Below are 13721 nucleotides of genomic sequence, written 5' to 3'. Positions count from 1 at the left end.
AGAGATGAGGGAATATCTGCATTCATTAATTTTGTTTCATCTAATTCATATTGATCATTTTCTGCATTGCCGTCAGTTTGGTATTATGGTAATTAGTATTTGAGATCTAGAATCGTACATGATTCTACCTGACAATCCTATCTCCACGATATATCTCAAGATTGATTTCAGCGCTTGAGCCGATTACCACTCCAATCTCATCTGCATTAGCACAAATCATCTGCCGCCTTTTGTTCAATTGTGCATGCACTGTCATTCGCTTATAACATACTTAGATTCAATCTGCCGGCACTCTATTCTTTTTCTTTTAAATCTCTTTGACATTTCATATTGGATATGATTGATTAGATTAATTTTGTGATGGAAATAAGTTTTGTGAATGCCGAATCAGTTTGATTTTTAGCTTGACTATTGGAGATTGGAAAAATAGTGAGAGGTTTTCTTACTCACCCAGGTGTCGGCATTGCCGTCGGCGTCACACTTTGGATAAAGTGTTGGGTGAAAGTACATATCTCAGTAACCAATTGCATGTATTGGATTAAAACTTCACACAAGGCTTCCTGGTCATTAAACCTACTGAAAAAAAAATACATAACTCTTGGTTGAAAATAGTAAATATTATGGCCCTTTTCTTACTTAAAAAATTTGGCTAAAGTTAAGGCCCTTGTTTTTGTAAGAAGTAAGTGAATAGTCGAGCACGGTGTCTTATGGACTCTGAATGAAAGATTCCAAGTGAGAAATTAGGTTGAATTTTAATGTTTGCAATGTAATATTTTCTAAGAATTTTTTTTTTCTTTTTCTTATTCCCATTTTTTTTTTCAAAGTTTTGAAATTCTTATGTACTGTGAAATCAATTAATTTCGTTGGTATAAAATTTCGGGCTTTCAGCCAAACTGGTGGTTTCTTTGGGTGATGACCAGGATTTCAAATTTTAAAGATACAGGATCTACAATAACTTGGAATGTTATTTGTTTTTGAATTAAATTTTAATGTTGACATTCCCTTCTTTAACCTCTCCAGTAATTTTGTCAAAGATTTTCAAGAAAAGTTATATTGTTACAATAGCAGTTCATGATTTTCAGTATTCACATGTATGCATGGTATCTTTCCTATACTGAACAAATATGAAAAAAATGACATTGTACCTTCTTCCTAACCAGTTATCAAATGCAAACAATTTGTTACATAACATAAGACTTGAACAGTCCTTCATCTGTCATTCAAAAGGTAGATCCTTGTTGAAGAATTTTTTTCATGATAGGTTTTGTGGAGGCTATACAGATTGATCAATTAAATTTCAAGGGGTCTCTGTGGCCGAGTGTTTAAAGTTTCTGATTTGGAACCACTTTTCCTTCAGTGATGAGGGTTCAGAACCGCATGCTTGGGGTGGAGAATCCTTTATGTGAGGAAGCCATCCTGCTGGCTTACAGAAGGTCAGTGATTTTACCCAAGTACCTGCCCATGTCTGAAGCATGCTCCGAGGGGCACCTTGGGTCTTCCTCCACAATCAACAGCTACAGACGTTGCCATATGACGATATGACTCCAAAGTCAACAACAGCTGCAAAAAAAAAAAAATTGGTTGAATTTCAGTATAGAAAATGTGGCCAAATTATCTATATTATTTCGATCGGACTTGAAACCAAAGAAATAAGAAAAAATTCAGCTGACATGTTGTTCCCACTGCAGCAAACAGGCCATGACTTATGTCAGGGGCAATTCTAAGCCTTGTCTTTATTAATGTTTTAGGACTTCCTGTACATAAATGCATACATCACAGTTTACAACACTTCTAATTTGACTTGTATTCTGCAGTGTTAAACATGTGTTATATTTCTTTGGTGGGTTTTATGTCAAACCGACACAGTTCAGGTCATGGAAAATGATTTGAAGTCTGTGACCCGCTAACAGCTCTATTAACAGCTTCATCAACAGCTTCCACACAGACACATTTGAACATGTTTGCTAAGAACTATAAACATTTTCTTGTTTCATTGCAATTGCTCTAATCAACCAATCATATCTCGAGGAGGAGAAACACTGAACTTTTCTATGTAATCATTTCTATTCATACAAACATAAGCAGCATGAAAATTTCTGAAATGCAAGAGTAATTATGACACATATCTTGAGTTAAAGGAAACCACATGGTTTTGTTTATATACTTGGGTCAGACCAAAGTGTTTTCTATGTTGTGATGGCATTCTGCTAACTGAATTATTACAAGGAGTGTTGTTGCTTGAAGATCAGAGTGATGTTACCTGAAGTGACAATAAGGGACATTTAATATGTAAAGACAATAGTCATACATTGCTGACATTCATACTGAATGTTTTGGAATTCAGTAGTTGCTGAATCTTGGACAATTGATAGGCGCATTGGATATTTATGTTAAATGTCAGACAAATAGAAAAATGTAGCGATTGTAGTGCTTCGAAGTTTTTGTTTTGAATGTCAGAAAAATAAATGATTAATTGCTGAATGTCCAACAAAAGTGATCAGTGCTAGGATTATTCAAATTAAATGTCAGTGACAACCATGCTGAATGACTGACAGTAGTGTTCAGTATTATACAAGAATTTTTCTTTTGAATGTCAGAAAACTGTTACCAGTGACGGTAGTGATTTAAGTGCTAGGGATATTCAAGTTGAATGTCAGAAAACTGCTGCCAATGATAGTAGTGGTTAGTGCTGGGGATATTCAAGTTGAATGTCACAAAACTGCTACCAACGATAGTAGTGGTTAGTGCTGGGGATATTCAAGTTGAATGTCAGAAAAATGCTACCAATGACAGTAGCGATCAGTGTTTATAATAAGTGAATGTTGCATAATTATATTTTGTAAATAACTGTACTGATTTTCAGATACTGACGGTATATTCATATTTGTTTTATATCTTTAATTTATGAACCTGCTGGCACTTTCTTTCATTTGAAAAGATGTTTGTAATTTATGAGCAAGTAAAACTGTGCATAACCCATGTTCACCGGAGTAGAACCAACTTGAATTAAATAACACATGTCCTCTGTGTGGGACTGCTGTTGTATAGTCTTATGGAAATAAAGATGACAGGAACCAAATGGTTATTATATATATCCTGATATATATATATCTTAGAACTTGGTGACTAATAGTTTCGTGGGAGTCCTAATTTCATAGTTGATTTTGAAAACTTACAAACATTTTGTGGTTAATAGTATTGTAAATTATTAAAGAAAAGACAATAACAGGATTTGTGAAATATTTATTACAGGATCTAAGTTGTGTTTGATTAATCATGGTGTTTTGCCATTTTGATTGAAATAAAAGTGTTACACCTGAACGTGTTCGCTCCTGCTCATATGAAAAGGATGTAAATGGTATGGAAATTGTAAGTATAAATTATATTCAAACATCAACACATACAGTAATTTTATTCTTGATTGAATAAAATATTGAATTGCATATTTTTTTCCTTCTGTAGCTGTCGTCTGGGACGTCTGCTCTTGGTTGTGAGTCTGAAAGGAACAGGGATCTCAACAGTGCTTAACACTGGTTTTAGCTTTTCATGAAATGTTCATTTTGTTCTTTAAATTGTAGCAAATGCGAAACAGATATTTCATTAAAAGGTGATACCAGGGAGTTAGAGCGATAAGAGAGGTGTGGGCATCAATATTTAAACTTTGATTTACAAAATAAATAATACTTTTTTATTTCATTGTAAGGATTAGCCTCAGTCATGGGCTGTATTGTTAAATAAAGATAATTAGTAACACTGTATTGATACTAATCGTATCAGTAGAATGCACTGTGAAGGTTGTGGCTGTATCATTTGTTCCTTTAGTGACTAATTAAAATTTAATGAAAATGAGTGTGAGGGTTCATGGCTGTGAATCACATCAGGTAATGGCTTTGAATGGTAATGACTGAGAACAGAATGTCAGGAGTGATAGCTGTGAATGGATTGTGAGGAATAATGGCTGTGAATTTATTTTTAGAGATAAGGGCTGTGAATGGAAGGCAAGTGATAATGGCTGTGAATTGATTGTGAGGAAAAATGGCTGTGAATTTATTTTTAGCGATAATGGCTGTGAATGGAAGGCAAGTGATAATGGCTGTGAATTGATTGTGAGGAAAAATGGCTGTGAATGGAAGGTGAAGGATCATGGCTGTCAATTGATTGTGAGGGATGGACGGTGAAGGATAATTGTTGTGAATTGAAGATTAAGGATATTATGGCTGTGAATGGAAGGTGAGGGATAATGGGTTTGAACTGATTGTGAGGGATAATGGGTGTGAATGGTAATGGCTGTGAATGTAAATTGAGGGATAATGGGGGCAAATTTAAGATAAATGATAATGGCTGTGAATAGAAGGTGAGGGATAATGGGTGTGAACGGTTATGGCTGTGAATATTTGATGAGGGATATTGGGGGTGAATTGAAGATAATTGATAATGGCTGTGAATAGGTGAGGGATAATGGGTGTGAACGGTTATGGCTGTGAATATTAGATGAGGGATAATGGGGGTGAATTGAAGATATTTAATGATAATGGCTGTGAATAGAAGGTGAGGGATAATGGCTGTGAATAGAAGGTGAGGGATAATGGGTGTGAACGGTTATGGCTGTGAATATTAGATGAGGGATATTGGGGGTGAATTGAAGATAAATGATAATGGCTGTGAAGGGAATGTGAGGGATAATGGCTGTGAAGGTAGTGTGAGGAATAATGGCAGTACTAAACAAGATAAATGTGGTTTTGACAGACTATATTCTAATATAAGTCTTGGTGCAATGATTTAGCTGGTGACAGGTTCTGTTCAAAGTTCTTATTTTAAGTTGGGTATATTAAAGACCTTCCTAATTTCCCTATTATAAATGAATGGTGCCCAATTTGGAACAATATTGCTCTTTCAGTCTTTTTTCGCTTATTTCTCATTTCCTTTCTATTATGTTGAACTTTCCTTGCCAGACAAAGTTACAGTTCTCAGAGGAGGGAAATAACGTGTAAAACAAATTAAGTACAATTCGATTATACTTGATGATTAAATTGCGTTTTATATATTTTTTTGTAATAAAGATGTTAGACTTGTGTTCAGCTCCACCTAGGGTTCTAGGTTAAGTCAACTCATGTTATGAAATGGTGCAAAAGATTTAAGTAAAAACACTGAGTTTGAAGGGATGGGAAAATCATTTAATGTAATTTATTTTTCATACACCTCTTTCTGTTGTAAGAAAAAATTGGAGATATTGTCTGGATTTTCGATAATTTTATATGATGTTTTTTTTTTGTTGTTGTTGTTTTGGTAATTGAGTTTGCATTGCTTACTGTCGTGGAACTTGATGAATTAAGCTTGTTGTGATTGATGGTTTATCAATATTTTTTCCATTGGCAATATTAAGTTATTATTTGTTGAAATATGCCCGGTTATGATATCGTAGTACAAAAGGAATATGATTGTTAAAACAAATAGAAACCTGAAGCCTACATGACTGACATGCCCTACTGTAGCCTGGCTCCCTGGCTGCATGGTTATTTTTTATATAAATACAAGAAACATTTTATTAGAAAATTTTAAACCTCTAAAATAGCATAATTTTATCTGATGGCTGAACCTATGTTTGGAGCCAGGGGCAATAAAAAATGTCAATGTAGAAACAACCTTCTGGAGTTACTTTCCTCTTAATGAAGAAAACTGATATATTATGTAAGTAAGAACAAACATAGGAACGGGAGCCAGTCTAGCCCTACTGGTCAGCTCAGTACACACAAAACAAAACAGGGCCTTGTGGTCAGCTCGGTACCCACACTCTACACAAAACAGGGCCTTCTAGTCATCTCAGGACAGTGAATCCAGAGGTTGCTTGTTCAGTCCCTAGAGGATTTTATTGGTTGAAGGGACCTTTGTCTTCCACCTTATCTTTCATGTGGGTCAGCTGTCAGTTTCTTGCAGGTTGGTTGGGGGATGGGAAACAAAATGTTATTTCCAGGAACAGGTATAAATACAGGTCAGCAGAAGGCTGTACTTAAAACATTTAACCCAAATTAAATATAAAACAAACCTGCTTTACCAGTACATGCCCTGACCCCATCTGGCCAAACAGGCAAACACCTCCAGAAAAGTTTTAGTCATTTTAGGTTTTTGGGGATAATACAAGATAAAGAAGATGCTCAAATTCCAGAGGCTTATACCCTTGTTTGTGTAAAACACCGGTATACTTGAACCTGCTTTAGCTACCTGCAGAAGTCACCTGTATTAAGAAGTCACTTGTGTTAAGCAGTCAGTCAGCTAATTTCCTAAATTGACGTTTTGTTCTGATTTCAACTTGTTATAAGCAGACGCCGCAGCCTGCCTTAAGCTGTCAAATTATATTATCTCCCTTGGCTGGCTGCTTAATGCAGGTTTTTATATCGGTCTCTTTTCTGTTGGAGGAGCTGCTCTAACTGGCAACCTCGTCTTAGTAATTTTCAGTCTTGTACTGTGGAATCATTCATGGGGAACTACTTTTTGTTGTGAATCTTTCATGGGGATCTACTTTTTGTTGTGGTTGTGTCAATCCATAAAAATATAAATTAATTTAGAAATCTGCAAATTTAAGACTCGGCAAACAGCTGTTTTGGCGTAAACCACAAATTTTTTATGCCAGCTAAATGTAATGAGCATTTAGAATCCATTTAGAAGACACATTCAGTGGCACTTAGTTTTAGATTTTATAAACAAATATATTCCCCCCTTAGGATTTTAAATTGAGCTTTGAATCAAAAGTATCTGTCCATCTTTAATTACAAGGAAAAAAGTAATTAAGGAATGAAGAAATTGAAAGAAATATTGTCTTAGGATCTCATTTAGATTTTACCAAGCTTAATGTTTTGAATGTTAACATCTTAATGACTCCAATGAGAAGTTCTAAGAAATTTGAAATGAATAGCATAATCAGTGCCAACAACTGCTTCCAAAACTGTTCCCCTATACAGTGATTGCCGCTAGATTAAATTCTTTTTTCATAAAAAACTCAAGTTCGTTCTCTCATAGCATCTATCTTTAAAATAGTACATGTCTCGGACAAATTTCCCACAGAAAAACAATCAAAAGTTTTCATCATAATATTTATGGTGTATTAACTATAAAATTTATGTTATTGTTTATATTATAAACTGGTCAAAACAAGAAAAAAGAAGTATACAATTTTTGGTGCCATATAACCTATACTGTGTTGGTGCGCCGTAAAATCCAAATAAATAAATAAGTATACAATTTATATTATTATTAGAAACAAGAAAAAGAAGTATAAAATTTATGTTATTGTTAGAAATCGGTCAAAATAAGAAAAAGAAGAATGAGAACTCTGGTGTTGGGTGTGGATGACAGCATAAGTGTGATATATGTTTTCCTCTTAAATTCTTCATAAATTCTTCCTTAAATTAAGATATAGGTAATCTGTAGCATTGGCATATGTATATATACCCTCATATGAGCCGTGCCATGAGAAAACCAACATAGTGGGTTTGCGACCAGCAAGGATCCAGACCAGCCTGCGCATCCGCGCAGTCTGGTCAGGATCCATGCTGTTCGCTTTCAAAGCCTATTACAATTAGAGAAACCGTTAGCGAACAGCATGGATCCTGACCAGACTGCGCGGATGCGCAGGCTGGTCTGGATCCTTGCTGGTCGCATACCCACTATGTTGGTTTTCTCATGGCACGGCTCATATATTTATTCTCATACAGCTATCATAATATTTATAGGGCTTGGAAGAGCTTAGAGAAATAATAAACAAACTGTCTGTCAATATTTGCAGCATTAAAGCCTCACAGAGTATCAAAGCAATTTTTTCAAGAGAGACAACCCAGTGCTCTCTGCTTTTGAAGTGGGTACTATATTGTAAAATGGTTAGACACCTGGGGATTTATAGATGATTATGTCTAGTTTTCCAGGAAACTTGCATGGTTATTTATAAACCATAAATCATGGTTTGAATCTTTCACTCATAATTGATTCTCTTTTTGATGAGCTCTGGTTTAATGACTCTTGCCACTATTACATTGTATACATTTTTTCTCTAAATGATGACATTGTGCTATAATAGGACAGAATGGCACTCTGGTTTTTATAATTATTGCATTGTTTTATACATGGTCTTGTGAAGGTACATTTTATCAGTGTCTGACATGACATTTTCCAATTTCATCTCGGATGTATAGACCTTCTGACCTTAGAAGATAATTTTTTTTTCTGTATTCCTCTGATATGAGCTATGTGATGTCATAATATGCTCTCTGACCTCAGATGACATTTTGACAATGTCAAGTCATGGTATGTTCTCAAATCCTGAGATGACATTTTGTCTATGTGAAGTCATAATATGCTCTCTGACCTGAGATGACATTTTGCCTGTGCGATATCTAATGTGCTCCCTGACCCAAAATGACATTTGCTTGTGTGCAGATGTCATAGTATGACCTGAGATGACATTTTGACAATGTCAAGTCATAGTATGTTCTCAAATCCTGAGGTGACATTTTGTCTTTGTGATGCCATAGTATGCTGGCTGACCTGAGATGACATTTTACCTATGTGATGTCATAGTATGTTCTCTGAGATGACATTTTGCCAGTGTCTCATAATAGTGTGTTCTCTGACCTGAGATGACATTTTGCCTATGTGATGTCATAATATGCTCTCTGACCTGAGATGACATTTTGCCTATGTGATGTCATAGTATGTACTCTGACCTGAGATGACATTTTGACTATGTGATGTCATAGTATGTACTCTGACCTGAGATGACATTTTGACTTTGTGATGTCATAGTATGTACTCTGACCTGAGATGACATTTTAACTATGTGATGTCATAGTATGTACTCGACCTGAGATGACGTTTTGAACTGAGATGACGCTTCTTACATGGTATCACTATGACAGTGTACACTCTGTTTCTGCTCTGCCTGAGACGACATTTTTGGTTGTTTGCTTTGGATTTGTTGCTGTTTTCAACAGTACTTCAGTTTTGTAACAGCAGGCAGTTTACCACACAAGTGTTCCTGGATTCTGTACCAGTACAAACCTGTTCTCTGCAAATTCTCAACTTGAATCAGTGATGGAGGCAGAAATGACTCCTGACACAATGTTTTTTTATCAAACACTATGCCTTACCCTCTGGGATCAAACTCTTAACCCTGTGACCCTTAGATATGTGCCTTTCAGGCTGAGCTAAGCATGCGGACTGAGATGGCAATTTTGATCTCTTGTTCTTAACTGAAATGAGGTGACATTTGCATAAATTTTGTTTTTATGAAAAGACAGTTCAGTCTGGTCTTAGTTTTCTTCTATCCTGAAATTACAACAAAAACAATTTCCCTTGAAGTTACCTTTATCCTTAATGTCGCTCTAACCTGAATTTATCTTATTTGGCATGCCTTTGTTCTGTTCTGGGTATTTTACATTTTGAATTAATTTGAATGCAAACAGAATTTTATTTCCTTTAACTGAGTATCAAAATAAATGAAGTGTGACACTTTGTAGCTTTAATATTTTCTTGCTTTTTCTTGACTTTTATATTACATTTCCCACATGTTGCTTTGAATTTATGAATAATTTCACACACCGGAGCTGAGAATTGCATAAAAATTCATGTGATTCTAGTAGGGTCATGGAATATTTTTATACTAAAAAATTTATTATCACTTTTGATATTTTTATGAGTTTTACATGAAATAGCACAAAAAGGAACTTAAGGAATCTGCAGTGTATGAACCAGCATGGGAAATATGTATTTTTTTCTCTTTATTTTTTCTTCATAAGAAATAAGCTCAATATCAGGGAATGTTGTTGTATGGGTTGTTAGGTGAGAAAGTATTAAAGAAGGCAGTTTTATTGTTGTACTGGTGGGATAACAACATAATTGGTACAGCAACAACATGATTGGTACAACATATACTCTGGAGAACAAAGGCGCCAACATTTATTACATTACATATATTTTTTCCATCCTAGATTTTAATGGGGGCAGTCACTCCTCTATGTTTGTGTCAATTTTTCTGAAATTAAGAAAACGCTTCTGTAAATTAATTGTAAATAAAGAAGTAAAAATTCATGGAAAAATAGAGTTCTAGGAAACAGTTGTTTATAGAACCATGCCTTGAGTATTGTATAAAATGTGAATGAAAGCATTCCAAAGATTGTTTCAAATTCAGGCAGTAGAAATCGTGATGAAAAGAAATTATGGAATTTAATTTCGGTTTATTCTGATCGCCATGTGTCTGTCATCTGAGTCGTCCCACGTCGTTAGCTATTTGGAACCTGGTTGGAATGTTCTAAGACAGTTTCAGTACTGGGTCTTTTGAGGTCAAAAACTAGGTCAGTAGGTCAAATCATAGAAAATCTTTGTTAACACTCTAGATGTCACATTTTCTACCTGGTCATCAAAAACTATTTTGTGTCTATGAAGTAATTAGATGATGCAGGAAATTGGCTTTTGCCAACTCTCACCCATGATACTGACGTAACAGTACTGCTAGATTTTATGTTTTTATTCCTGTACAGGTTGTGATACTGAAAACAAGCATTTATTTAATTGAGGTAGCTATAGTTTATTACTACCTTAATTGACGGGTAGCTGTTCAACTTTCAGGCCAGGAAAATTATTTCTTTTAATACAAGCAGGTCATTTCAGGAAATTTAATTCATTTGTAGTTCCGCATTGAATATCTTAATTATGTCATGGCTTACTTTAGTTATCACTGGCTAGCTAAAGTTTAAATAGTTCAACAAAATTAATATTCCTCAACATATGAAGAAAGAAGTTAAAAGGCGCCGCTACTCAGAAACCTAGTCTGGCTACCGACTAGATAATCTTTTTTTTTTTTTAGAAAAAATAATTCTGTAAAAAATTCTGATTTCATCAGTCCTGGCTCTGATTATTGTATGTTTTTGAGAAGACAAGGGACATAATTATACAAAATTTGAATAGCCTCAGAAGTTATCTCCTTTGAACAAAACATACTGTCTGAACACAGACTATCAGAAACCACATACACAGAGAGCACAGCACAGAGCATTATGAAAATTGAACATTTTAGCCAGATCCCTCAAAATCTATACCAAGAGGGAGCGGTGGTCTAGTGGATAAGGTGTCGGCCACTCAATCCAGGGGTCATGGGTTCGAGTCCCACTGGGGTCACGACCATGACTTCTCATATGACACCAGTACTGGTTTTTCCAGGAAGCAGACTCGAGAGTTCTTGAAGCTTTCATCACAACCGAGCTGAAACAAATTAGTATAAACTATACCAAATTTAACCAAGATACACCTTAGCTTGATGGCCGGATGATCAAGGTCTGACCTTCACTCACTAAGCCCTTCACCGATGTTTGAGTTGGAAACCTTGCTGGAGGTGTAGAATTCTCTTCATGTGAGGAAGCCATCAAGCGTTACTGCCCTAGTACCGGCCAATGCCTGAAATGTAGCCTGTAAGGGCACCAGCAGTCTTCCTCCACTAACAAAAGCTGGAAAAGTTGCCATAGACCTGGTTTGCATGACCTGGAAAAGTCAGTGAAATGATTTTTTTTCTGGAAAAGTCCTGGAATTTCAAAGCTGCGAGTTTTGTCACAGAAAAGTAATGGAAATTCTAAAACAGCCTTAAATTTGAAAATTATGACATAATTTGTAAGAAGATAATTTGAACATCACACCTGATGGCTTTGCACTTTGCTCTGTCAGCATGTAAAACTGAATAGTTGAAAAAATCACCAAATTTTAACAGCTTAAGTCTGCATGAACTGTGACATGATGAATTATATATATCCAACAACAAAAAAATCATTTTAAAGAAATTGTTAGTTTGAAAGAAAAGTCTAACGGTTTGTGACACAGTATTAATTGTCTCTGCAGGGCCACACAGGTCTGCTTGTGAACAAAATTTAATATTCTCTTTTTATATTTCCTATATAACTAATTTCTACACCAGGGGGTCAATTTAATAGGTAAAATTAACTAATTTAAGTATTATGTTATAACCTTACCTTTTTTCAAGTAAATGGAGAACCTTTAATTAAGGAGATCACTTTAATTGGTACACTTTTGAATCGGTTAATTTATTTTGTGTGACTTTTTACCTGAAGCAAGCTGTGGAAAAAAAATTGAAGAAAAATGTAACTTAATATGTCAATTAGATAACATTGACCTTAATCTTTATCTGGTAGATCTATCTGTTACCTGTTCATATATAGCGCCAACAATTTCATTTTACTAGAATTCTGCCTTTTAATTTAGTCCCTTTACTTGGTTGAAAATGCTAATTATAGAAAAAATTTAAATTAAGTGAATTTCCTTACAGGCTCATAGTGCTTTGCTGCCACATTTTCTGTTTTGAACATAAAACATATTGATTTTTTGTTAAATCAGATTTCGGATAATTGTTTTCCCAAATATTTGTCAGAGGTTTGAATATTGATAGAAATAGTAGAAAGCTTTATTGAATCTGTTGTTTTTAATTACCTCCCTTTATTGCTGTAGCTGTAAATGTTCATGTGCAGAATTAAATCTTTCTGGACAGCTGTTAACCTGTTTTAAACATAATATTTAGAACTTTAAGAACTTTAAGAAAAGTATTTCTTATAAATCTGTGACATTAATGATGGTTTAAGAATCTTTTTATTATACTGATCCAGTGTGAGAAATTTCTGATTAATTGGAAGTTAGAAATTTCTGATAAAATTTTTTGTAAGATTTTTCTCATATAATTATTTGATAGGTACTTTGTTGTATGTTTTGTTGTAATACTTAGTTGTGATTGGAAGTGAGAAATTTATGATAAAATTTGTTGTAAGATTTTTTTTCATATATTAATTTTGATAGGTACTTTGTGGTATATATTTTGTTGTAAGACCTATTTTGAAAATTTCTGGATATGTTTAATTGTTCGAATTTTCTCAGAAATTATATTTATATCTGGTTGTTTTCTGATAATAAAATTTGGTGTAAGCCTGTTGAATTAGGATTTAAGAAAGCCTGGCCTCATCTGTTGTTGTTATTATGAATGTTCATGTTTAACTAATTACTGTATTACAGGTGGTGTATGCACAGGTGTGACATGAAGCTTGTTTAAAATAACTTTAACATGCCTTCGTGTCATCATGATTATAGTTCTGTCATAAATCAAGTAGTTTTTTGTGCCAATTTCCATGAAAAAATGTATTTTGATGTACTTAAGGAGAAACATCAAAAACAGGATATTTAAGATATAAATTGTTTGTGTCCATATTCATGGTATTACAAGTTGCTTCATTTATAATGATTTATATTTCAGTGAAATTTCCTCATGGGAATCCTATTTTTAGAATTTTCAAGAAAAGTATATTAATTAGCAATGGCCTTAATTGTCACTGAAAATGCCACCGGTTATAAGAATTAGGAGTGCTCCACTTTGAATTAACTATTTCTGACTCAGTTTGAAAATCAATGCATTAAAGATCATGAAACTAGGTTTGGAGACTGCAAATTGGTGTTCCATATAGCTTTGTAGTTGATGGAAAACCTGTAGGGTGAGTTTGAGCTCTGGTCCCTGGTTGGGCCATCAGAGTGTATATCAAAATCCCCTTGATCAAAATCCCCTCCACTGAAAAATGACTGGGTGTTACAAAATCCCCTTCACACATTTGCAGGTGGTATCATAATCCCCTCTGCGATTAACATTATAGATATATAGATATCAGTCTCCAAATTATATTATGTTTGCT

At 34.5% G+C, this 13721-nt stretch overlaps 1 protein-coding gene across 6 annotated transcripts in view; it reads left to right on the top strand.

Annotated features, from left to right (window-relative positions):
- Positions 1-13721, top strand: part of LOC123537817 (epidermal growth factor receptor-like) — a 188728-nt gene that overhangs the window by 64355 nt on the left and 110652 nt on the right. Inside the window, exon 1 of one of the 6 annotated variants that reach the window (XM_045321656.2) lies at positions 2485-3369. The exons of 3 other annotated variants lie outside the window; for them this stretch is intronic. In XM_045321656.2, the coding sequence (XP_045177591.2) occupies positions 3356-3369 (14 nt within the window). In that variant the 5' untranslated portion in view covers positions 2485-3355. Of the gene's footprint in view, positions 1-2484; positions 3370-13721 lie in introns of those variants that run through there. 2 more of the 6 variants (XM_045321655.2, XM_045321662.2) reach the window with 2 other exon arrangements.

The sequence above is a fragment of the Mercenaria mercenaria genome, chromosome 18 (genome assembly GCF_021730395.1).
Source record: "Mercenaria mercenaria strain notata chromosome 18, MADL_Memer_1, whole genome shotgun sequence".
In the NCBI taxonomy this organism is placed as follows: Eukaryota; Metazoa; Mollusca; class Bivalvia; order Venerida; family Veneridae; genus Mercenaria; species Mercenaria mercenaria.
Note: the sequence above shows the minus strand (reverse complement) of the source record. Positions and strands in the feature narration are given on the sequence as shown.